The 25,421-nt window shown below is 35.5% G+C and overlaps 1 protein-coding gene across 2 annotated transcripts in view; it reads left to right on the forward strand.

Annotated features, from left to right (window-relative positions):
* Nucleotides 1–25,421, forward strand: part of KIAA2026 (KIAA2026 ortholog) — a 101,242-nt gene that overhangs the window by 25,254 nt on the left and 50,567 nt on the right. For both annotated transcript variants that reach the window (XM_003782894.3, XM_023508325.1), the window contains exon 2: nt 8,401–8,601. In XM_003782894.3, coding sequence (XP_003782942.1) covers nt 8,401–8,601 — 201 coding nt within the window. The remainder of the gene's footprint in view (nt 1–8,400; nt 8,602–25,421) is intronic.

Below are 25,421 nucleotides of genomic sequence, written 5' to 3' on the forward strand. Positions count from 1 at the left end.
GAAAAAACAGTTGGTGTTTTGTACCGTTGTTGTTAGTGTATATGTACCATTTCTGATTGATAAGATTAGAGACTTTATTCTTTTTTTCTTGGTTAGGTTGGCCAAAGGTTTATTGATTTTGTTGATTTTTTTCAAAAAACCAACTTTTTGATTTGTTGATCTGTTCTATAATCCTTTCGTTTTCAATCTCATTTAATTCTGCTCTAATTTTGGTCATTTCTTTTATTCTGCTGGATTTGGGATTGGAATGTTTTTCCTTTTCCAGCCTCTTGTGATGTCCTGTTAAGTTGTTAACTTCCTCTTTTTCCATTCTCTTGAGGAAAGCTTGCAATACTATAAAGTTCCCTCTTAGGTCTGCTTTTGCGGTATCCCAGAGGTTCTGATAACTCGTATCTTCATTATCATTTTATTCTAAAAATTTGGTAATTTCCTTCTTGATCTCATCTCTGACCTATCTATCATTCAGCATAAAGTTATTTAGCTTCCATGTTTTTGTACAAGTCTGCAGATTCCTGTTGTTGCTGAGTTCAACTTTTATTCCATGCTTGTCTGAGAAGATGCATGGAATTATTTCTATTCCTTTAAATTTATGAGGTTAGATTTGTGGCCTAAGATGTGCTCAATTTTGGAGTATATTCCATGTACTGATAAGAAAAATGTGTATTCAGTTTTGTTAGGATGAAATGTTCTGTAGATGTCTGATAAGTCCAGAAGTTGAATAGTTAAATTTAAATCTAAGATTTCTTTGCTAAGCTTCTTATTGGAGGCTCTATCCAACACTGCCAAAGGAGTGTTAAAATCTCCGACTGTGATGGAGCTGGGGGAAATTGAGTTGCTCATGCCTGTTAGAGTCTCTTTTATAAATTGAGGTGCATTCTAGTTGGGTGCATAGATATTGATAATTGAGATCTCATTATATAGAGTATTGCCCTTAACAAATATAAAGTGGCCATCTTTATCTTTAGTTACTTTTGTTGGTTTAACACCTATTGTATCTGTGAATAAAATTGCAACATCTGCTTTTTTCTGCTTTCTATTTGCCTCATATTTATAGATGACCATCCTTTCACCCTGAGTCTATATTTGTCTTTTGAGGTAAGGTGAGATTCTTGTATACAACAGATGTCTGATCTGAGTTTCTGTATCCAATTATCCAATCTGTGCCTCTTTAGAGGACAATTTAAGCCATTCACATTGATTGAAATTATTGATAAGCCTGATAAAATTTTAGGTATCAAGTTGTTCAAAAGTCCAGTGGTTGTTTTTAATCCTTTCGCCACTGTAGAAGTTGGAGTTTGATCAATAGTTTCTGAGTTAGTTTACTTTTGTGGTGGAGGATTGCACTGGTCATTATGGAGAATAGGTCTGAGAATATCCTGGAGAACTGGTTTAGTTATGGCAGATTTCTTCAATGCATGGGTGTCATTAAAGTATTTAATTTCTCCATCATAAATGAAACTCAGTATAGCTGGATACAGGATCCTGGGCTGAAAGTTATTTTGTTTTAAGAGATTAAATGTTGATGACCACCCTCTTCTTGCTTGAAAGATTTCAGCAGAGAGATCTGCAGTTATTCTAATATTCCTCCCCTTGTAGATTATGGTTTTCTTACATCTCACTGCTTTCAAGATTTTCTCTTTCATATTAACTTTAGTGAAGTTAATTATGATGTGTCTGGGGATGTCTTATTCGGGTTGAGTCGTGCTGGGGTTCTGAAGCTGTCTGCAACATGAATTTCAGGATCTCTTGACATATCTGGAAAGTTCTCTTTCATAATTTCATAAAGAAGAGCCTCTGTGTTTTGTGAAGCAACTTCGTCCCCTTCAGGGATTCCTGTAAAGTGAATATTAGTTTTCTTCGAATTATTCCAGAGCTCTCTGAGAGAATGATCCATTTTTGCTTTCCATTTCTGATTCTCTTTGGACGTTTGGACATATTCAGAAGCTTTGTCTTCTACGTCTGAGATCCTTTCTTCTGCCTCCTGCACTCTGTTACCAAGAGATTCTATCGTATTTTTCAGATCTTTGAGGGCTGCAATCTCTTGCCTTAATGTTTCAAAATCTTTGGTGGTTTTGTCTTTCAATTTGTTGAATTCTTGAGTGAACTTTTGGAATGCTCCTTGAATTTCGAGTTCCATCTTTGCTTGTATTCTATTAATCTTATTTGCAATCCAAATTCTGAATTTGGTTTCTGACATCAGCCATCTGTTTATAAAGGGGATCTTCAGTTTCATCTGCCACATCCTTTCTTGGGGGGTTTGATCTACTCTGAATATTCATATTACCAGAGCTTTTCTGCTGATTCTACCCCATGATTATTTTACCCTGTTTGGCTTTTCCCCTTGAGGTTTGTCAAGGACCTGTACAGTGTTACAGCCTGAGAGACTGGGGACCTGCTTGGTGTGGTAAGTCTAAGTGGCTCTGTCTTATTTTCAACTGGTCTCTGTCCTACCCTAGTGGTTCAGTTACTCTTGGTTGAAGTCTCTGCTGTGGAGAAATACCAGCAATTAAGTCGCCCTGCTCCCCACAAATAACAATTGGGCAAGGAAAATCAAACCTTCCCTCAACCATACACCCAGGGTGCCCCTTTGAGTAGTCCCTGGGTGGTCTGCCTGGTTTAAGGGGTCCAAATCAGTCGTCCAAGTCAGCACCAGTTTCAGATGGAAGAGTTCAAATGTCTCCAGCAGCTAGATAAGAGGGGTCTGCTCCCAGCTCAGATATAACTTTCTCCAGTGCTCCATGAGGGCAAAGGGACCCACCCAGCAAATGGGTTAGTCTGGGAAGGTTAATACCTCCTTCCCCACCTTGTACCCAGTCACTCATAATCCCCCTATTCACTACTACTACTGTAGTAGGCAACTGCTCCCAGGGTTTACAACTGCAAAAGTCCCCCTGGAAATCTGCGTAGGGCAGGTGGGCTTTGCATGTTTAAATTAGGCTGTTAAAGTTCTCTTAATCCAGCCCCTGGCCTTCTGTCCCAGCTGAATTCCTCTGCAAGTCAGAGGCGGCTAGAGTTGATGAGGAACTCAGCTCTGGGCAGCAATTAGAGTTTACACTCAGGTGTCAATTCCAGCCTCTGCCCTCCCACTGCCTTTGTCTCAGCAATATTCCCCTGAGGGCTGGTGCTAATGGTCTCTTTACTTATGAAAGTTACCAAGTCCGTTCAGCCTTTGGCTGCTGTCTGGAACCTCTGGTTGCCCAGAGAGATGGAGCTTGCCTATCTGGAATGGCATCAGATCGCAGCTCAGGATGCCACTGTTGCTGTATGGTTTCCTCCGAGCCAACTTTCTTCTCCTCACTCCTGTGCCACAGTCAGCACAGAGCAGCACCAGCCCTTTTCCCCTCCACTTCTCTCACGGAGATGCCCAAGAATCTGGACTCCATAGGTAACAAACCTCCAGACCTGGGAGGGGGAGGGTAATCCTTGAAGTTCAGTGTTGCAGGTGGGGAATACATACAGTTTTACAGTTTTATGCCTGGCAGGAGGGTGCCATGGCACGCCAGCAGGGGTGGGAGGTCTAGTTTTTAGGGGGTCTATCCTGTGGGATAGAGTGGGAGGATATTTGAACTCTGCTTGCTTGTTTGCATGAAGTAAACTGTGAGCCCTTCTTGTGGGGGAGGGGACTCCTATCTGCTTGGTGGTGGATTTTGTACCTTTTGATTGTATTTTTGGGGTCACAGCTCGCCTCAGGAATGTTGAAGGGTGCTCTTCAATCTTCTTTCTTGGCTCCGCTCCAAACCATCAGCTTCCATGCTAAACTTCTGTCCTTTAAGCCTCCTTCTGGACGGGAGCTTCTGTAAAAAGCTGGCTGCAGTCCACCATCTTGGCTCCCTAGAGCATAAGTAAAGATTTTTTAAACAGAATTGAGCCTCTTAATTCTGACATGCTTTGTTTGGAAAAAGGGAAAGAATAAGTCTATAAAGTTCATTAAGTCAGCCATAATTATTGCTTAGCTTTTGCTCATGGTTGGCAATATATTATTATTTTTTCAAAGTATTGTCAGGTTGTTTTTGTTTTTTTTTAAACAGAGCCTCAAGCTGTTGCCCTGGGTGGAGTGCTGTGGCATCACAGCTCACAGCAACCTCCAACTCCTGGGCTTACGTGATTCTCTTGCCTTAGCCTCCCAAGTAGCTGGGACTACAGGCACCCACCACAATACCCAGCTATTTTTTGGTGTAGTTGTCGTTGTTTGGCAGGCCCAGGCTGGATTTGAACCTGCCAGCTCCGGTGTATGTGGCTGACACCTTAGCTACTTGAGCTAAAAGCACCAAGCCTGTCAGATTGATTTCATGAAATAATCTTCCTAATAAAAAAAACCTTGAATTCTAGAAGGGGAGTCATTTTAGTATATTTATTTTATCATTGATCATATTCTGTTTGGAGGCAAGATTTATTTTTCTTATTTGCTCATGAATGGAACTCAAGTAGTTACAAATGTTTATTTAATCAGTATTCTTGTATTATGTACAAAATACATGACTGGAATTTTAAAACCTTAACTATGTATGTGGATTTAAAATGAAAAGTAAACAGCTTGGTGTGTATTCTTCCGAATACTTTCTATGCATATACAAATATATACTGTGCTGTTTAGAATCTGATGGTACAGTCATTAACAAAACAACTTATCCTTCTGGAACTTTCATTCTGGTAGACAGGTGGATAATTATTAAATAAATAGATAATTATATAATTCAGTATAGTAATAAGTAACAAGAAGAAAAACATTAAACATTCAGTTTAAGAGAAGAGAACGATAGGGTATTCTTTGTTAGATTTCATGGTCAGGAAAGTCCTGTCAGTCAGATGTGGTAGCACTTAAACAGACATCTTAATATAGTGATAGTAGTAGCCACATGAATATCTGGGGAAAGAGTGTCTTACAGAGAGATCAAGCACCCAGATGTTGAGAAGCCAATGTGTTGGTGTGACTGAGAATAAAAAGGAGACTCTTATGGATAACATTTGAAGACCTAAGGTCAGAATAGCAGAAAGTAAAGTCTGAAGAGGTAGGTGAAGGCCATAACGTAAGAACTTTAGATTGTATTCTAAGTATAACTGGAACACTTTGGAGGAGATATGATCTAATTTGCTTTTGAAAAGGATTAGTTGGGTTGCTTTATGAATAGACTGTAGGGAGATCAGAGCATAGAGGCCAGAGCATAGAGGCCAAAGGACCTGTCAAGAAGTGATTACAGTAGTCTAGGTGAGAGTTTGAACTTGGACATGTATATAAACACCTGATTAGATGCCACATATATATGTACATATATATAGTTGTATATAAATTATTTTGGGGTTGAAAAATGCATTTTTTTCAGAAACTTTTTTACATTCAAAAATATAATATGGACATCTTTTATAGTGAGTACATATACATATTCCTGATTCTTTTTTATGTATAGATGCTATTCCTGTTGTAGTGTACATTATTTAATCTGTCCTATATTGAAGGACATGTTTTCTAGTGTTTTTTTTTAAATAACAAGTAATACTCTGTGTACATGTTGTTGCTTAAGTTATGGGAGATATGTCTGTAGGATAAATTCCCTGAAGCATGATGGGTTAAGGGATATATATGTTCATGTTAAACTTTGATGATTATTACCAAATTGACTTCTAGAGAGACTGTGCCAATTTACATGCCCACTAATGTATGAGAAAATATCTATCTTTTTTTTATTATTATTGTTTTTTTTAAGAGATAGAGTCTCATTCCATCACCCTTGGTAGAGTGCTGTGGTGTCACAGCTCACAGCAACCTCCATCTCTTGGGTTTAGGCGACTCTATTGCCTCAGCCTCCTGAGTAGGAAAATTTCTTTCCTTATGTCCTTTTCAACAGTGAGTAATTTAAGTCTTTTGAATCTTTACATGTTGATAAGAGAAATGGCATAGTTGGCTGGATTTTCTTTTATTTTAGTTATGAGTGATAAATACCAAAGCTTATAAATTTTTATTCTAATAAGTAATAAAAGATACTATTTTGGTCTTTCATCTGAGAAAATACCATTTTAGAAAGTAGTTTACAACTTCATCTTATGTATTTATAAAATTGAAGTTAAAGGGTAAAATATTGTTTCTGACTTATTTATGTAACAGTTTGGCCGTGTGACTTGCTACTTCCCTCAACTCACCTTACCCAAAATGCACTACATACTTATTGGGTCATTATTCCTCATGCTCTGTGTCCACTGTGATCCCTGAGAGATCATCAGGGGTAATACTGTGTAATACTGTCCATTGAGGTTCTCTTTCATTAGTATTAATGAAATAATTAAAATCAGAGGGCTAGTTCACTTAAGAAAAACACTGTATTATTAGTCAGGTGGGGTGTCACACACCTGTATCCCCAGCTGCTGGGAAGGCTGATGCAGGAGCATTGCTTAAGTTCAGGAGTTGGAGGTTGCAGTGAGCAATGATGATGCCACTATACTCTAGCTGGAGCAACAGAGCAAGACCATGTCTTTAAGAAACCCACATACACCCAGTCGGTATCTACGTGGTCCCACTCATCTTTTAATCTTGAGCCCATAATTCCAGTTAGCCATCGTACAAGTATATGATATTGTACACTAAAGGATCACAGCCTGAAATAGTGTGCTAGATTAGCCCCAAATTTTTAGTATTTCTGGAAAAGCAGTTTAACGTTCATGCCTTTCTTAAAGCTGAATTAGTTATAGTGTTATCTCCTTACAACAGGGAAACACATAATGGTATCATCATTCAGTAGTACCTTGCAGTCAGTACTTTTCAAGGGACCTAGATGGCATTGAGGGTAAGACTTACAAAGCTGTTCTAATTTAGAGTAATAAGCCACTGTGGGGATAGTTCAAGAAGGACAGGACTGCAATTATGTTTTATGCCATAAAGGCTTATGTTTTAGTGATCCTCTAGTCTATTTTATATTAAGAAATCCTGTAGGAAACAGTAAAATACAACTATAGGGTCAACTTTTAATTTATATAAATTGTTATATACTACAGTGAATGCTTACTTTGAGTATTGACTTGATTTTGTTGTTGTGGAAACAGTATGTATAAAACCTTTCAGAGGCTCTGATACATTTAACTAAGATAGAAGAGCAGATGTTTTCCTTGAAATTTTTTACAGTTAACCCTCATACAAGTGCAAATTCAGAATAAAAACTTTTTTCTTTTTTCACTCTGTTGCCCAGGCTAGAGTGCCATGGCATCAGCCTAGCTGCTCACAGCAATCTAAAATTCCTGGGTACAAGCAAACCTCCTGCCTCATCAGCCTCCTGAGCAGCTGCAACTGCAGGTGCTCATCACACAGCCTTCTGTTTTTAGTAGAGATGGGCCCTCACTCTTGCTCAGGCTGGTCTTGCACTCCTAAGCTCAAGGAATCCTCCTGCTTCCGTCTCCCAGAGTTTTGGGATTACAGGTGTGAGCCTCTGAGCCCAGCCCAGAATAAAAACTTTATAAGATTAATATAATATAATATAATATAATTGGCTTGGCACCCATAGCTCAGTGATTAGGGCACAAGCCACATGCATCGGGTTTGAACCCGGCCAACCCAGGCCTGCTAAACAACAATGATGACAACAACAAAAAATAGCTGGGTATTGTGGCAGGTGCCTGTAGTCCCTTGGGACTTGGGAGGCTGAGGCAAGAGAATCACTTAAGCCCATGAATTTGAGGTTGCTGTGAGCTATAATGCCATACTCCACCAAGGGCGATATAGTGAGACTCTCTCACAAAAAAAAAATTTGATATAACATTTCTTTTCCCAGTATAAGTGGTTGTAATCATTTCACATTTATTAAGGGGAATTATGGATAGTTAAACAAACTGTTAAGAAACTATTTTTCATCATCTTTAAGCATCAGATTAGTATCTCAGTATATTAATAAATTAGTATCTCAGTGTATTAATAAAAACATCATAGAGTTAGGAGACATTTGTGGTAAAGTTGAAGAGGAAATCTAGATTCCTAGATTATTTCAGTCAGGAAGTTTCCAAGTTTCCATTTACAATTGTATGTTGTAATGTGTCATTTGTTTATAATTTTCAAAGTGTCTATATCATTGTAAGTTTTCCTTACCAAAACGTTGTTTTTATTGTACATTTTCCCACTGTGAAATATATTGTAAACAATAAATTTTTTCTTTTAAAATTAGAGTGCTTTAGTCCTTCATTTTAATGTTTCAGTCTTTTTTTTTAATGTAGGGAAAGAATTGTCAGACTGATTTTATGACATAATTAAGGAATATGAGAAATTGTATAGGAAGGATAAAAATCTGGAGCATAGCTAAGTAAGGTTTAACTAAATACTTTTTGTGAAGTTAGCAAAAGTGATTCTTCTTAAAATTCTGATTGAGGGGGTTTATTGCTTATCCAGAAGATTTGACCTTGTGAATTGACTTATTCTTCTCTAAGGCACTTGAGAGAAAAGACAACGATAGCAGTTACATCTAGAGGCTATTATGGATTGGAGGATGAGAAGGGAACTGCATGTACTTCAACAAGGCGTCGGTCAACACCTCGAAGTTTGGCAGGCTTGACAAGTGGAGTTTGTGAATCTATAATGGTTCAAGTTTTGAGACAGGAAGAACAGATGAGAGCAAAAGAAGAAAAAAGGTAAATGTTGAAAAAAATTAAATCTTATAATTTCAGCTGTGTAACTTTTATGTGCCCATATCAAACTTCTGGGCCCATTTTAGTAGTGTTCCAAGATGCACTGTCACCAAAATATTAATCCATAATGCCATATCATAGTTTGTTTCACAATATAGGGTTAAATTTTAAACTCAATTATCTTGAAGCTGTGGAAAAATATTTTTATAAAGATTTCAGAATGCTTTCTACAGTTTTAGAAGTATTCTCAAGTGAATTATAAAATTTAGTGGACTTGATTTTTGTAGTTTGAGAATAGAATCACAACCTTTTAAAATTAATAGAAACTCAGTTTATGTAGTTCAAGAATAACATAAATTCATCTCTGCCATTTCTTCATTCATATTAATTTTCTGGATAACTGTGCTTAGTGTGGGCTCATCAGGAAAAAACCTGGTGCTAGAGTAATGACTTTTTTTTTAAGACAATGTCTCACTTTGTCACCCTTGGTAGAGTGCTGTGGCATAATAGCTCACAGCAACTTCAAACTCTTGGGCTCAAGTAATTCTCTTGCCTCAGACTAGAGGTGCCCACCACAACTCTCAGCTGTTTTTTGGTTGCAGTTGTCATTGTTGTTTAGCAACCCCAAGCTGGGCTCAGACCTGGCCAGCTTCGGTGTATTTAACCAGCACCCTACTCACTGAGCTACGGATACCAGGCCAGTAATGACATTTATATGACTTTTTTTATATATAACAGAAGGGACGGTAGGGCCCAGAGAAATAAGTGACAGTCAATTTCTATACTGGCAGAAAAAAGACTGATGATTTATTTATATTTTTTAGAGACTGGTCTTGCTTTATTGCCCAGGCTGGTGTGCATTGGCGCAATCATAGCTCATTGCAGTCTTAAACTCCTGGGCTCAAGTAATCCTCCCAACTCAACCTTCCAAGTAGCTGGGATTTATAAAAACGTACTACCATGCCTGGCTAATGCTTTTAAAGGCTTTTTTTTTTTTTTTTTTTTTCTGTAGAGATAGTATCTCACTGTGTTGCCTAGGTTGAGGGCTGGTGTTTTCTATAGTACTAAATAAAATCTCAAACTTTATGAAGAGTGACTGCTGATGTAATAGGGACTTGCTAATGCTAGTCAAAGGCAAGTTATAACTTGTTGCTCCTCTTACAGAAATAAATGTAACTTGCTTTATAATAAACCAAGCCTTGTGACTTTCAGCTCACTGCAATAGACTTTCAACTGTCCTACTTATTAAAACAGTGATTGGTTGGTAACTGCTGTGAAATACTGTTTTTTCTTGACAGAACTTCTCATAACTACTCCTGCTATAAGATGGAGGGCTTATGGAAAAGGGTAAAGATGAATGTGACAAGAGTATACAATAGGTTGGAATGAGGAAACGTAAAGAAAAGAAAGTTTCGTAGAAAGAAGTCTGTAGTAGTCTAGACCTCTACCACAGACTACAGACCACAGACTCTACCACAGAGGTCAGATTGTTCTGGGAACAATTAATAGGACTTAGTACTTCCCTTGATATAGTGAAAACAAAAGAAGAAACAGAGATTAAGTCAAAGAAGTTGTAAGCTGGGTGCAGTGGCTCCCACTGTAATCCTAGCACTCTGGGAGGCTGAGGCCTGAGGATTGCTTGAGATTAGGCATTCAAGACAAGCCTGAGCAAGAGTGGCGCCTGTGGCTCAGTGAGTAGGGCGCTGACCCCATATACTGAGGGTGGCAGGTTCAAACGCAGCCCCAGCCAAACTGCAACAACAACAAAATAGCCAGGAGTTGGCGGTTGCTGTGAGCTGTGACACTATGGCACTCTACCCAGGGCAATAAAGTGCAACTCTATCTCTAAAAACAAACAACAACAAAAAAAAGTTAAAGAAAAATAGGAAAAACTCGCCAATTGGGGTGTGTGTCTGTAGTCCTAGCTACTCAGGAGGTTGAGGCAAGAAGATCGCAAGTTCAGGAGTTTGAGATTGCTGTGAGCTGTGATGACAGCACTGCACTCTAGCTGGGGTAACAAGAACTAAACTCTGTTTCAAACAAACAAACAAAAAAGTAGTCGATAAGAAGATAAAAAAATGGTCAACATTTATTGAACTTGACTATATGCCAGGTTTAGCTGTAAGCATCTTACATGTATTCACCATTAATCCTGAGGCATAAGTAACTTGCCCAAGGTCAGGCAGTCTTTGAGTGGTAAACTCAAGATTGAAACTCAGGTAGTCTTGCTCTAGAGTTTGTGCTCCTAAGCAATATATCACCCTGTGACTTATAAAATCATAGAACCAGCATAGAAAATAGAGCTTAAAAATATGAGTCCCAGGTGGGGAAAAGCAGTGAACTAGTTTTGAATAAGTTTAAAATGATAATGGAAACATTTAAGCATTCAAATAGGAATGACTGGTAGGAAACTAGAAATATGACTCAACCCTTTTCCTTTCTGCAGTTTTACATATCTTTATGTCCCCTGACATCAAATAACATAGAGGAATAAGCCATGGTAGGAAAACCTTCCATTAAATATCTTAGTAACTATAATAATTTAATGGCGTAATATGAGTTAAGGGGTCTTTTGAGTATAGTGTTAACTGTTTTTTAATTATAAAATGTTTTAAGCATAGAACAAAGAATAAATAAAACTATAGTAAAGCTCTGTGTGCTCACTACCTAGTAATTTTTAAGGAAATTAAACATGAATATGATCAAGTTTCCCTATACTTTAGAAGAAACCACTGTTGTGACTTTTTTTAATCATTCCTTGCATTTTATTACTGAATTTAAGAATTCTTTATATAGTCTGCAAACCAGTCCTTTGTCAAATACATATGTCTTGCAGTTATTTTTTCCCAGTCTATGTCTTTTCATTTTCAATGTTTTTTAAGGAAAAGAAGATTTTACCTTTGAAGTTCAATTCATCAATTTTTAAAAAGTTTTATGCTTTTTGTGACCTAAGAAACTTAGCTTACTCAAGACTATGAAAATACTGTTTTTCCAGAAATTTCTAAGTTTTAGTTTTTATGATTATGTCTGTTTCTCTCTTGAAGGTAATTTTTGTGTGTACTAGGAGGTAAGGAATAAGTTTTTCCCCCATGAGAATAGCTGATGGTTCATATCATTTGTTGAAAAAAGCTATTCTTTCACCACTGAACTACCTATGCATCTTTCTTAAAAGTCAGTTGAGCATTTATTTGTGAGTCTTTCTGAACTCCGTTCCATTTGTCTATAGGTCTGTGTTTATGCTAACACTATGTTGATTACTCTGAGTTTATAGTAAGCCTTGAAATTGTAAATCTTGTGTTTTATTTTTCAAATTTGGCTATAGTAAAATCTTCATATCTCTGTGTTATTTTTAAATCCTATTGGAAATTTCTAAGAAAATAAAAAAGCTAAAAGAAATTTTGATTGAGATTGTATGGAAGTAATCAGTCAGTTTCTGGATAATTGTTTATTTTGATTTTTCTTAGCTATATTTTGTAGTTTTTAGTGTACGTGTTTTCACATATTTAGTTACCTTTTCCTCTACATACTTCATGTTTTCAATGCAATTGTAAATCATTTTAAAATTGAATTTATAATTATTTATTGCCAATGTATGTAGAAATACAATTTTTAGTGACCTTTTGTTTATTTCTTAAGTTCTGTCAGATTTTGTTTCATGGAAGTTGAGACTCGATTATTGCATGCATGGATAGTTATGACTTTTATGGGGTTTTTTGATGAATTCAGTTCTTTCTTATTACGCGTGTCCCTTTTTATTCACAGTAATATTTCTTACATTTTTTAGTATTCTGTCTTCTCTCTTGGCTAATGGCTCCTTAGTTATACCTCATTGTTTGATTTTTTTCTTAAGTATTAAGTAGTTTCTCTAGGGTTTATGGGATATTCTTTAATTCATCACAGTCGACTTCAAATAATGCTATACCATTTCACACTGTGCTTCTGTTTACCACTTCCCATCCTTTGTGTTGTTGTCATATATTTTCCTTCTACTCCCACTGTATTATTACTGTATGTGCTATAAACAATTACCTTTTAGAGAAATTTAAGAGAAAAAAGTATTTTATATTTAATATATACATTTGTATTTTATATTTAATTCATTGGGCCATCTGGTATAATTTTTTCCTACCTAAAGAACTTCTTTTAACATTTCTTGTAATTTAGATCTGCTAACAATGAATTCTGAGGGTGTTTTTTTTTTCTTTTATCTGTAAATGTTTTTATTTGGCCTTATGTTTTGAAGGATGGCAATATACATATATTACATAAGTTTTTTGCTTGCAGCACTTAAAGCATGACATATTTTACTATGTGTAATTTGTTCCTCTATATTTCATGTATCTTAAATCTCTAACTGCTTTTAAGATTTTTCTCTTAATTGATTTTTTTAACAATTTGTGCTATGCATTTAGTGTGGGTTTGTGTGTGTGTGTTTATCTTGCTTAAGGTTTGTTTTGCTTCTCTGATCCACAGACTTTTAGTCTTCTCTGTGCCAAGTTTCCAAGATTGCTCATCTTTTCTTCTGTGTGTCTAATCCAGTAAACCTTTCATTTCATGTTTTCTTCAGCCCTAGCAGTTACATTTAGTTCTTTTGTGTCTTTTACATATTTACATGTATGTGTATCTTCATTTCTCTCATTATGTTTACATTTTATATTTTTATCTGCTAACTCCAACATCTTTTTTTAACTTTTTATAAACTTGTTTAGAAATTATTTTAATTGTAGTAAAATACACATAACATAAAATTTAACACTTTAGCAATTTTTGAGTGTACAGTTCAGTGGCATTAAGCACATTTACATTGTTGTGCAGCTGATCTCTAGAACTCTTAGTATCTTGCAAAACTAAAACTCTACACTCATTAAAAAACAACTCTCCATTCTTCCCTCTCCACAGCCCTAGTAACCACCATTCTACCTTCTGTCACTGTGTAACTCCATCATCTTTGACATTTTGACTGATTTTTCTCCTGGTTATTAGTTAGATTTTTGTGCTTCTTGGTATCTGATTTTTGTTGGAAATTATAGACATTGTGAATGTTACCTTTTAAGTATCAAATTTTTATTTACTTCCTTCAAAGAGGATTGAGCTTTGTGCTGGCAGCAATTAGTTACTGAAGAGTTTCATGATCCTTTCAAGTTCAGATTTTAGACAGTTCTCTGGTGGGTGTGGAATAGCTTTTACTGCAGTTTATCCCTATTATAGCATAATCCCTCAAGTGTAGAACCTCTACTAAATGCCCCAGAGTGATGACTGAGGACCTTCCCTTCCAGCTGGTCAGAGCTCACTTATCTCATTTTGTGCGACTCTGAGTCATTATTATAGCTTAGAATTTCCTGGTCAGATTCAACTTTGTGGAGTTTTACTCTGTGAAGTCACAGGTTGGGATAGTAGGATGTTAGTTATCTGCCAGTTCCACATTCATTGATTCAACCAACCTGAAATAAAAAATACTGGGAAAAAATACAATACAACAATAAAACATAATGCAGATTTTAAAATACAATATAATTATATTGCATTTACATTGTATTAAGTGTTAAAATTAATCTAGAGATTAAAGTATATGGGAGGATGTGTGTAGGTTATATGCAAAAACTAGGCCATTTTATATAAGGCACATGAATATTTTGGTGGAGTCCTGGAACCAATCCCCTGTGGATACCAAGGGACTATACTCAGCAACATCTCAAAGTGCCCCTTGTGTAGATTTCTGAAACTCTTTTACTGCATAGTTTCCTTCTTTTTATAATTACCTTACAACTTCCAGGTTATTAATCTCCCTTGAATGTCAGTCTCCATCCTATCACCGCCACTAGACTCTGTTTCTCCTTTCTGTGCTTATAGTCAAAAAAGTGCCCAGTCACTTATATTACTTATAATAGAATGCCTGAAACTGGGTAATTTATAAAGAAAAGGAATTTATTTCACACAGTAATGAAGTCTGAGAAGTCCAAGGACAAGAGGGTGTATCTGGTGAGAGACTTCTTGTGTCTAAGCTTTATCTATGTCAAACTGTTTTATTCTAGTTTATTTAAGTGCTACAATACAGTATTATCTTAGGTCACTATATTATGGTATATCCATTTACCAGATGAGAATGGACATTTTGGATGATTTCTAGTGTTTTGTTATTATAGAGTACTGCAATAAACATTCTTTTATGTGTCTCCTTTGAGGATGGAGATGAATAAATGCATGTGTGTGTGTGTATTCATTTTTACTTTAACCATATTGGCAAGTACTTTAATGTCTAATGAAGTGTTACCACAATAATGCAATCCTCTTAGAGTTGTGAGGAGGTTGTATTGATAAAGTAGTTACTATCACATGTGTTCTAAATAAAGTATTCAAAAAAATTAGAGCAGTAAAGTTATTTTATTATGTATCCTTGACTTAAAAAATAAACGTAATATATCTACTCTTCTTTCTGACAACTCATGAATTTTTGAATTTTTTATTTTGTGTGTATGTGTGTTTTGTTTTGTTTTGTTTTGTTGCTGTTTTTGGCCAGGGTTCGAACCCACCACCTCCAGTATATGGGGCTGGTGCCCTACTCCTTGAGCCACAGGTGCCACCCAAATTTTTGAATTGTGGTCACTCTTCTTCAGTCTTAAGTGTCAAAGTTATCTAGTATTTTACTTTTATCTGGTTCTTAACTGCCTAGATGTTGCTACATCTTAGTCATAGAGCCTCTCCTTTTCTCATGTTACACTTCTTTTTTTCTTTTCTTTTGAGACACTATTGCCATCATCATAGCTCACTGTAACTGAAACTCCTAAGTTCAGGCGATCCTCCTGCCTCAGCCTCCCAAATAATGGGAACTACAGGAACTATGCCTGGCTAATTTTTTCTTTTTTCTTTTCTTTTTATTTTTTTTTTAGAGATGAGGATCTTGCTGTGTTGCTCAGGCTGGGCTTGAATTCTTGGCCTCAAGTGATCCTTCTGCTTCATCCTCCCAGAGTGATAGGATTATAGATATAAGCCAGTGTACCCAGCCTCATGTTATACTTTATTTATAAGTGTTCTATGCCCTTATCACCTACATGCAGAAGATTTATATGTCTTACATCCAAATCTTTCCTTTAAGTTTCAGACCTAATTTCCTACTTAATATCTTTCTGGATATGGAATCTTATCATTGTTGGTAGCAGCGTCTCTCATCTGTCAGAAAACATGTGGCACATTCAAATTAGGATATTTCAAGAAGAGTTTCATAAGAGTTGGAATGTAGGAGAATCTTAAGAGACAATTTACCAGGGCAAGCAAGAGAGTGTAGTTACTGGTGCCCAGGAGACAGCTACAGAGAAGAAACTGTTTTGAGAGGACATCTTCTGTTGAAGAACACTGCCCAAGGCAATCTTACAGGCAGGGAGCCAAAGGATAAATGCTTCACCCCAGTTTCCTGTATCTCTCTAATCACCTGCCAGGGCTCTCCATGGACCAAACCCAAGGGAAGCCAGAGGACGAGGTTGCCCGTTGATACAGATAAACCTTAATAGTAAAGGGTAGAGAGTGGATCTGAAGGCAAACAAAAGATATTAGGTTATATATATCTTCCTTAAATTGATCACAACTAAATTTAACTATGAATGCATGATCTTTCTTTCTAAAACTCAGTCTTACTGTAGGACTCCTTATCTTAGTGAATAGCAGCATTGAACATTGGATTGTAAAAGTTAGAAACCTGGAATTCTTCCTGAATACCTTCCTCTTCCCCAACATACATATTGAATCCGTCTCCAAATCCTGACCCCTTTATTTTCTAAATCTCTCTTAGATCTGCCCACTTTTCTGTCTTTTCTGCCTCCATCCCATTTTTTCATCTCACTTAAACTAATAGAATCTTCTCTTAATTGGTTTAACAGTGTCTATGCTGGCCTCATTCCAATTTCCTTTTCACATTAAAGATAGAGTGGACTTTTCCGTATCCAAATCTGATCATTCCACTCACCTATCCCATTAATAACTATCTCCCCAAAACAAAGCAAGCATATACAAAAGCTTTAATGGTTAAATATAATTTATAAGACCATTCTTTAACTTTTTCACCTTTTGGCCTCTCCCTATCTCTGTAACTTTTTTTGTATCATTTTCTCCTTGATTCTTGACACAGTATCCTTTTTTCTCTCACTTCATTGCCAAGAGAGTATTACAGACTTTATGTGTATCCAGATTTAGAATTCATGTAACAACACCTCGGTATCAAAAATGGTGGAAATTTTCTTTTAACCTGTGTTTTCTAAATTTCCTGAAATAAACATACTTTGCTTTTACAATTGAAAACATAACATTAAAATTTGTAAAGTGCTACATAGCTAGTGGGACAGGCACAGTTTATTGAGTCTTTTGACCCTATCCCAAGACTTTTTTTGAGTTCTATATGACATTAAAGTAGCAATATTATGGTAAGATACATGAGAATGCCAAATAAAATCTCCCATCCTGTGTGCATTCATCCTGTCTTCTGTCATGATACCTGAAATTCTATCAGTCTGTCAATTCTTTCAATCCAATATTCTGTCAAAGTTAGAGACTAGCAGAGAATATAAATGTTAGAAATTTAGATCTGGAGAATACTTTGAAATCATAGGAAAAGTGATGTTAGAAGACAAGGGAGCATGCCAGTGATTGTATGATTTCTTGTAGTTGTACTTTTGCCCTAGGCATAGGCTTTTTTTTTCTTCTTAACTAAAACCTTTGGCATAAGTAGTAGGGGGGAAGTCTCTAGCCGTCTAGCCTGTTAAGTAGATTAAAATACCTTTTATATCAGAAATTTAGGATCAAGATAGCTGCAAGATGAACAGATTTTAATATGATAACACTTTATCTGATGGACATCTGATAATTCATAGGTGATTATCTGGGCAAACCCAAACCCAAAAATAAATTTTATTTTTAACATTTTAACAGTTTAGTCTCTTATTTGTAATCTATTCCAGTTAAAGGAAGGGAGCTCCCTACTCTGTTTCAAGTTTTGTACAATAGGCAGTTTTCCTTTTTACACAACATGTGCCATAAAAATAATGGTTTCTTAGATCAGATTGCAAAATTCAAAATCAGCTTGTGTTAAGGAGGTGGCACATGATGGCCTGTTAAACAGAAAGGCTTGATAGTCTGGTTTTCTTGAGGGAGATGCCGATAGGATAGCAGGCAGTCTTGAGGGCAGTGTAGGGAGGCCCTGTTGATTTTGGAATAAGCAATGCTACAAGGGAAAGTCTAGGAAAATTCAGTGAAAGAACTAATTAATTAATAGTTGTTGACATAGTCTTTCATCACAACCACTACATTCTATTTATAATGCCAACTTTGAGCCATTACAGTTAAATTATATTTTGTATACCTTTGTTATTAAGCAGGAAAGTAGATAATATATTTTAGAAACTTTCTGTAAAAAGTGAAATTCATTACTCTCCTCAAGTAAATGTCTATTAATCTAGAATATGACATTAGGTAGCAGTTTTTGGTAACTTTAAAGTCTACATTGGTTGTATTAAAAATCTTGGACCTGTTCATTATTCCTTTGTGCAAAACTGTTTGGATTACCAAAAATAGTGTGAAAAATTCATAAATTTGTATTTTATTAATTTGGAAATCACTGGAGTTAAAACAAATATTTTCTATATTTTTGTAAAAAAAAACCTGTGGTTTTAGTTATTTATTTTCTGATTCTCTGTAACACAAAGTAATAGTGACTTAATAGATATTTGTGATTTGTGGCCCCATTGCATTTTTTAATAGCTTTTCTACAGCGTGGAAATTTTTTATTTTACAAGTCCTGATAGATACCAGAAAATTTATATTCTCATACCCATTCAGGGAAGGTAGAGGCATGTGACTAGGCATACGCTCCTCACTTGAAATTGTATGGGAGAAATATCAAGTGGTAATCTTGGGCAAGAGAATTTATCTTTTGGCAGAACTGGTGGTAGGAGCTCTGATTGCTCCAGTTTCTTAGTATTGGCAGTGCCACATACCATTGGCAGTCTGGTTTTGCCTGGAGAATCTCCTAAGTGTGGTTGAGATTGTTTTCTGGCCTTATATCTTCTGTGTTTGCTTCTCTAACCCTTAACAGAGTTTCTGTAAATTCCCTACTAATCTTTAAATAAATTCCTTTTCTGTTTTAACTAGCCAGAAGAGATTCTGTTGTTGGTCGATCAGTAAAAAGCTTAACTGATACACTTGATATGAATGGTTGATTTTCTTAAAATACAATATTATTTATTATTCATTTTAGAAAATGTAAATAAAAGTCTTACTTCCATTTTTCATGCCACCAGTTTGCATATTGTATTGTTTCCTCAATTAATGATTTATTTTGGATTAAAGCTCCTATACATTTTTTATTAGATTGTATAGTCTTTGAGAGTGGGGGTCCATGTTTTCTCATTTGTTTGTATCCTCAAACATGGTAAGCATTCAATAACAGTTTATAAAGCTAGTAAAGATAAGATACTTTGAAACATAATTTTCTTTTGTAAGGTGTTAACTCATTAGCATTGTTTCTGCCAAATTTTGCACGACCAGCTCTACTATTAGTATTTTACACAGTAACAGGTAAATACTTTCCATGCTAGTAAAGAGCAACATCAAAAATGAGAGGTGATCCAGAAAAGAAAAAATTGTTGAACCACTTTTTTTGTTTATGCGGTGTTGTTTATTCCTCCTCCACCTTCTTTTAAATTAGCAAATAAGATTTTTTAAACTATCCTTAGGCAGTCTTTTGTTATTTACACAACACTGAAGACTTATTTTGAACTTGTGTTTTACAAATGTGTATACTTTATCTGATTTTTGTACTTTTTTAAATAAATTTTTAAGTTGAGAAATAACTTGGAAAGCTATTTTTTTAATCTGTCCATGTCAGCAAAATGCGGTTTGCTTCATCACTTTTTTAAATTGTATTTTTAATTTTCTAATTATGTTTTAAGTGTTAAAGTTTTCAAAATTGGTAGGCTCTATTCATTTAATCTAGAGCTCTTTGGCATGCTTCCATTCCTGGTTCACTGTGCTACTGAGGATCAGGACGGAAATTCTTACACAGTCCTACTTCTGATGGGCTATTATAGTCTATAATAGCCATGTACTTTATTTTTCCTTCTCTTATCTCTTTAATATGCATAGTCTGACACTGGATTCTCTTATCCTCTGCTGCAAGGTACAGTTTATGAGGACCCGAAGTGTGAGTGAGTAGGAGCCCTTAATTGCCTTTAGGCAGTGCATGTAGATGGTACCATCACGCTGTCATGGCCCTTCCAGGCCCCTGAGCTACCAGAAAATGTGTTTTATACCATTGAATATGTGTATTATGCCATGGATTAATTTTCATCCTCTTCTAAAAGTAAGCCAGTTGTTGCTAACTTTTTCCTAATGCGCAACTATTTCTGGCTCTCGTAAGCTGCTGTGAAATCCCATAGATGTTATTAAATACTTGTCCTTCTATATGTCCTTAGTGTGCTTATCTGTAAGATAAATAGTTTCAGAAATTACCATATTACTAATTTGGCCAAAGGTTGCTTTTCACTGCTTTATGCAAAAACAAGTCTATAAAAGCTTTTTCATCTGCTCCAACTTCCCCTTTCAGTACTAGTTGTTATTCTTTTGCCTTTGCAGAAACATCTAACAGTCTTCCTGTTCCCTTTCAGAACATAAAGTATTTCATTAATATTAGTCACTTATGCATTGCCCTTAGGATACAAAGATTTTTTTGTGGTATCCTTTTCCCTACTTGGTACTAATTCTTTATACCTATTCTAGTAGTTGGTGCTGCCTAATATTATGATCTTATTCCCTTTGGGAAAAACAAGGTACCACATACATTTTAATTTTGAAAACAAATCTACCATTAACTCCATTATATTTTACTTGTATATACAACCAACAAAAGAAAATTCCTAGACTTATGGTCTGAGATATTTTCTAACTGGTGTGTGATTTTTATAGTGAGTTTATAGTATTCATACAAGGTTGACCAAAACCACTTTTCTGTGCTAAGGAATAGTAATAAATAAACTCACTTTTTGATGTTTCATATTCTAATAGATATAGTATCTTATAATTAACTTTTAAACTCTGAATTAAATTTTATGGGAAATAACTTGAAAACCTTGTGAATTGTTAGGAGAATATTGAAGAAAAATATTCTACCCTTCACTTCTGTAAAGTGTAGAGAAACTCAGTTTCATAGTAAGGTATATAGTATCTGTAAGCTTTACATAAACAGGATCTTTAAATCACCTGACTAATACACTAGAGCTTTTGAGAATTTGCTTGAAATTTTTTTTTAAATTTTACAGACTGTTTGGAAAAGCAGTCTTACCCAGCTCAACTTAAAGCTCATGACTGGGAGTCATCTGCCTTTAAGTTTTAGCTCTTTGTCCTGGTAGTTATGTCCACATTTATAAATAAATGCTTATGTTGCTATTGACTTTTCAGTTTGGCATTATCTGTTGACATCCATCTGTGGAATTCATTTATGCCTATTTCCACTGATCTGGAAGCTGTACACTCTTATTTATGTTCTTAATTTTGATCTCTTCTGCATCATCCATCTTATGTATATTGTTGATTAATAATTTAGCTGTGTCATTTCCTACCCCTGAATATCTTAGAATATTTTTCTGTGATCATTCTTTTTCCCTTAAGTATGTACTGTGGAAGTATTTTCTCTATATATTTCAATTTGGATAGCTTTTATCACTGTCTTCAAGTTCACTAATGTTTTCTTCTGCCATGTCCAGTCTGCCATTATTCCTGTTTAGTGTATTTTCGTCTTAGATGTTCTAATTTTCATCTCTAAATGTTAATTTGGGTCTTTTTTATATCTTCCACATCTTTACCATATGGAATGCAGTTTTAATAACTCTCTAATGGCTATGGTTAATAATTTTGACATCTGTGTCGTTTCTGGGTCTGTTTTGATTGATTTTTCTCAACATGAATCCATATAATACCAGGTATTATATGCCTGGTTAAATTATATGTCTTGGTTTGAATGACAAACATTATAAATTCTACCTTGGTGGACGCTGGACATTTTGTATTCCTACAAATATTCTTGACTTTTTTTGTGAAACTCAGTTAAGTTAGTTGGAAACAGTTTTATCATTTGAGGTCTTTTATTTTGTACTTGGATCCAGAGCAATAGTCTAGATTTAATTGGTCTCTACTGGCAAGACTTTCAGGCAAGACTTTCCTGAATATTCCACCTAAAATTCCATGAATTATGTGTCTTGTTTTCTAGTTTGGCTAGTGGAAACAGGCCCTATTTTTTCTAATCTTTTCTGTCCCCCACCTTGCTCATGATTATCACCTTACATATATATATATATATATATACTCTAATCAGCACTCTGAATACTTGGAAGGGACTCTGCACATCTCTGATGTTCTCTCTTTATGCATCTCTCTCTCTGTCTTTGCAGATTCTGACTGCTTTGGTCACTGTAGACTCTTGTTCCTTCTCTGTTAGAAGAGACTGCTGGGCTTTGCCTTTGCCTCTGTGTACATTATGGCCTGGAAACTCTCAAGGTGCAACAAACTGGAACAATTGTTGAGCTGACTTCATCTGTATCTCTTCTTTCAGTGATTATTATCATTTGCTTGATGTTTAGGTTTGTGAAAACCGTTGTTTCATATATTTTATCAGAATTTTTTTGTTGGTTCAAGTGAAAAGGTAAATTTGACTCCTTGTTATTATTCCATATTGGATGGAAGCAGAAGACACGTTAGAAGTTTTTATTTTAATCTTCTTGAAAATTGTTTTAATTTATTCTCATGAGTGAATGAAAACTTAACTGGTTATGAAATTCTAGTTTGATAATTATATTAACTCAGTAATTTAAAGATTTTATTCCATTTTTTCTGTTTTATTTTTTACTGTTGATAAATCGCCTCTCAGTCTGTCTTTCCTATATATGTAATCTGTCCTTTTTTTTCCTGTTTGACTATTTGTAAGATTTTCTTTTTATCTTTGGTATTTTATTATCATCTGCCCCAAACTATCTTTCTTTATTTATTTTCTTGGACTTCTGAATTGAGAATTTGTGTTCATCAGCTTTGGAAAATTCTCAGCCATTACTGAGAATATTATTGTCATCACTACCTTCCTATCCCTCTTCTCTATTCTTATTTTCTGGAGCTCTGATTTGTTGTAGTGTTAGATTTTAATCTGTCCTTCCTTGGTCTTTGTATATCTTTCTTATATTTCATATCTTTGTCTTTTTGCAATAAAGTCTGAAATTTCTTCAGCTTTTTGTTTTTTCCTGTGACAATCAGCTATTTATCTATTGAGTTTTCTTATTTTGGTTTTTTGAGACAGAGTCTCAAGCTGTTGACCTGGGTAGGGTGCCATGGCATCACAGCTTACAGCAACCTCAAACTTTTGGGCTTAAGCAATTCTCTTACCTCAGCCTCCCAAGTAGCTGGGACAACAGGCACCCCCAACAGTGCCCAGCTTTCTTTTTGTTGTTGTTGTTGTTGCAGTTGTCATTGTTGTTTTAGCTGGCGCAGGCCAGGTTCAAACTCTCCAGCCTTGTTATATGTGGCCGGCGCCCTACCCACTGAGCTATGGGTGGGGCCAAGAATTTTTTCTTTCTTTCTTTTTTTTTTTTTTTTTGAGGCGGAGTCTCACTATGTCGCCCTTGGTAGAATGCTTTGGCATCACAGCTCACAGCAATCTCAAACTCTTGAGCTTAAGCTATTCTCTTGCCTCAGCCTCCCAAGTAGCTGGGATTACAGGTGCCCACCATAGCACCTGGCTATTTTTTGTTGCAGTTGTCATTGTTGTTTAGCAGGCCCAGGTTGGATTCAAACCACCAGCCTGGGTATATGTGGCCAGCACCCTATCCTCTGAGCTATGGGTACCACCCATTTCTAGATTTTTTTTTTGTTTTTTCTTTAAATCTGCCTGGACTAATCTGATCATTTCTTATTTAATTCCCTCTTTTGCTTCTTTATCATGTCTGTTTTATATTTTGTTTCTAATTTCATTTTTTAGGAAATTCTTTCAGTGAAGGCTTTAGGACCTCAGTTTTTCTATGTGGGGAAGATTTTTCATTGTATGATTTTTTAAAATAGATACAAGGTTATTCAGACTTTTATTCTCGTGTCAGTTTTGTTATTTTGTATTATTCAGAATTGTTCATTTCTTTTCAATTGTCTGTTGCCATAAAATTGTTTATAATGTCATTATATTGTTTGTCATAGGATCTACAGGATATCCCAACAGATATAAACAACTGGTATGGATGTGTATGTGTGTGTATGTATATGTCTTGATCTTTCTTGCCAGGGGTTTAATTAGTTTTATTAACATTTTCAAATAACCAACTTTGGAGTTTGGTGATTTTTCCATTATAAATTTGTTTCCTAATTCTTTAATTTCTATTGTGTTGTAGGGGTTTAACTTACTGTCTTTTTACTAGTGTTTTTGAAATGAACACTTAACATATTTGATTTCCAACTTTTCTTGTTTTCTAAATATGCTTTCTTAATTTATAAATTTCCTTGCATACTGCTTTAGCTGCATCTCACTACTTTTGGTTATTACATCTTCATATCATTTGAAATATTTACTACTTTATATTTCTTACTTATCCCATTTTTTTCCTCTTCTTTTTGCCTTCTTTTATTATTTTTCCTTCCATGTTACATCTCTGCTAATTTGATTATTTTATAAAGTCTATTATTGTCATTATTTTTTTTATTAGATCATATTTGTGCACATTAATTCTATCATGGGATACAGTGTGTTGTTTCCATATACAATTTGAAATACTTTCATCCAATTGGCCAACATAGCCATCATGTCATTCACATAATTGTTGTGTTAAGACTTTTATATTCGACATTTAGAAAGATTCACATGTACCCTTGTAGGAAAAATCATAGGCGTGATCCTCGCAATCACCTTCCCTTCACCTATCCTCCCCCCTCTCCTTCCCTCCCTCACCCCTTTTCCGATATTCTTGGACTTCATTTGGATTATAGTTTTCCTATGATAGTTAACAATTAGTTTCATAATAGGGTTGAGTACATTGGATACTTTTTCTTCCATTCTTGAGATACTTGGCTAAGAAGAACATTTTCCAGCTCCATCCATGTAAACATGAAGGAGGCAAAGTCTCCATCTTTCTTTAGGGCTGCATAATATTTCACGGTGTACATATACCACAATTTATTAATCCATTCATGGGTCGATGGGCACTTGGGCTTCTTCCATGACCTAGCGATTGTGAATTGGGCTGCAGTGAACATTCTGGTACAGATATCTGTATTGTAGCGTGATTTTTGGTCTTCTCGATATATACCTAGCAAAGGAATTATAGAATCAAATGGCAGATCTATATTTAGATCTCTAAGTGTCCTCCATATGACTTTCCAAAAGGGACGTATTAATTTGCATTCCCACCAGCAGTTTAGAATTGTTCCCTTTTCTCCACATCCCTGCCAGCATCTGAGATTTTGGGATTTTGTGGTATGGGCTAATCTTACTGGAGTTAGATGATAGCTCAAAGTAGTTTTGATTTGCATTTCTCTGATGATTAGGGATGATGAGCATTTTTAATATATCTGTAGGCCATGCGTCTGTCTTCTTCGGAGAAGTTTCTCTTTAAGTCTCTTGCCCACCCTGAGATGGGATCACTTATTTTCTTCTTGCTAATACATTTGAGTTCTCTGTGGATTCTAGTTATTAGATCTTTGTCAGAAGCATAACTAGCAAATATCTTTTCCCATTCTGAGGGCTGTCTGCTTGCTTTTCTTACTGTGTTCTTGGCTGTGCAGAAGCTTTTTAATTTGAGGAGGTCCCAGTAGAATAT

This window comes from Otolemur garnettii, unplaced genomic scaffold (assembly GCF_000181295.1).
Source record: "Otolemur garnettii isolate 467f Iridium unplaced genomic scaffold, OtoGar3 scaffold00006, whole genome shotgun sequence".
Taxonomy (NCBI): Eukaryota; Metazoa; Chordata; class Mammalia; order Primates; family Galagidae; genus Otolemur; species Otolemur garnettii.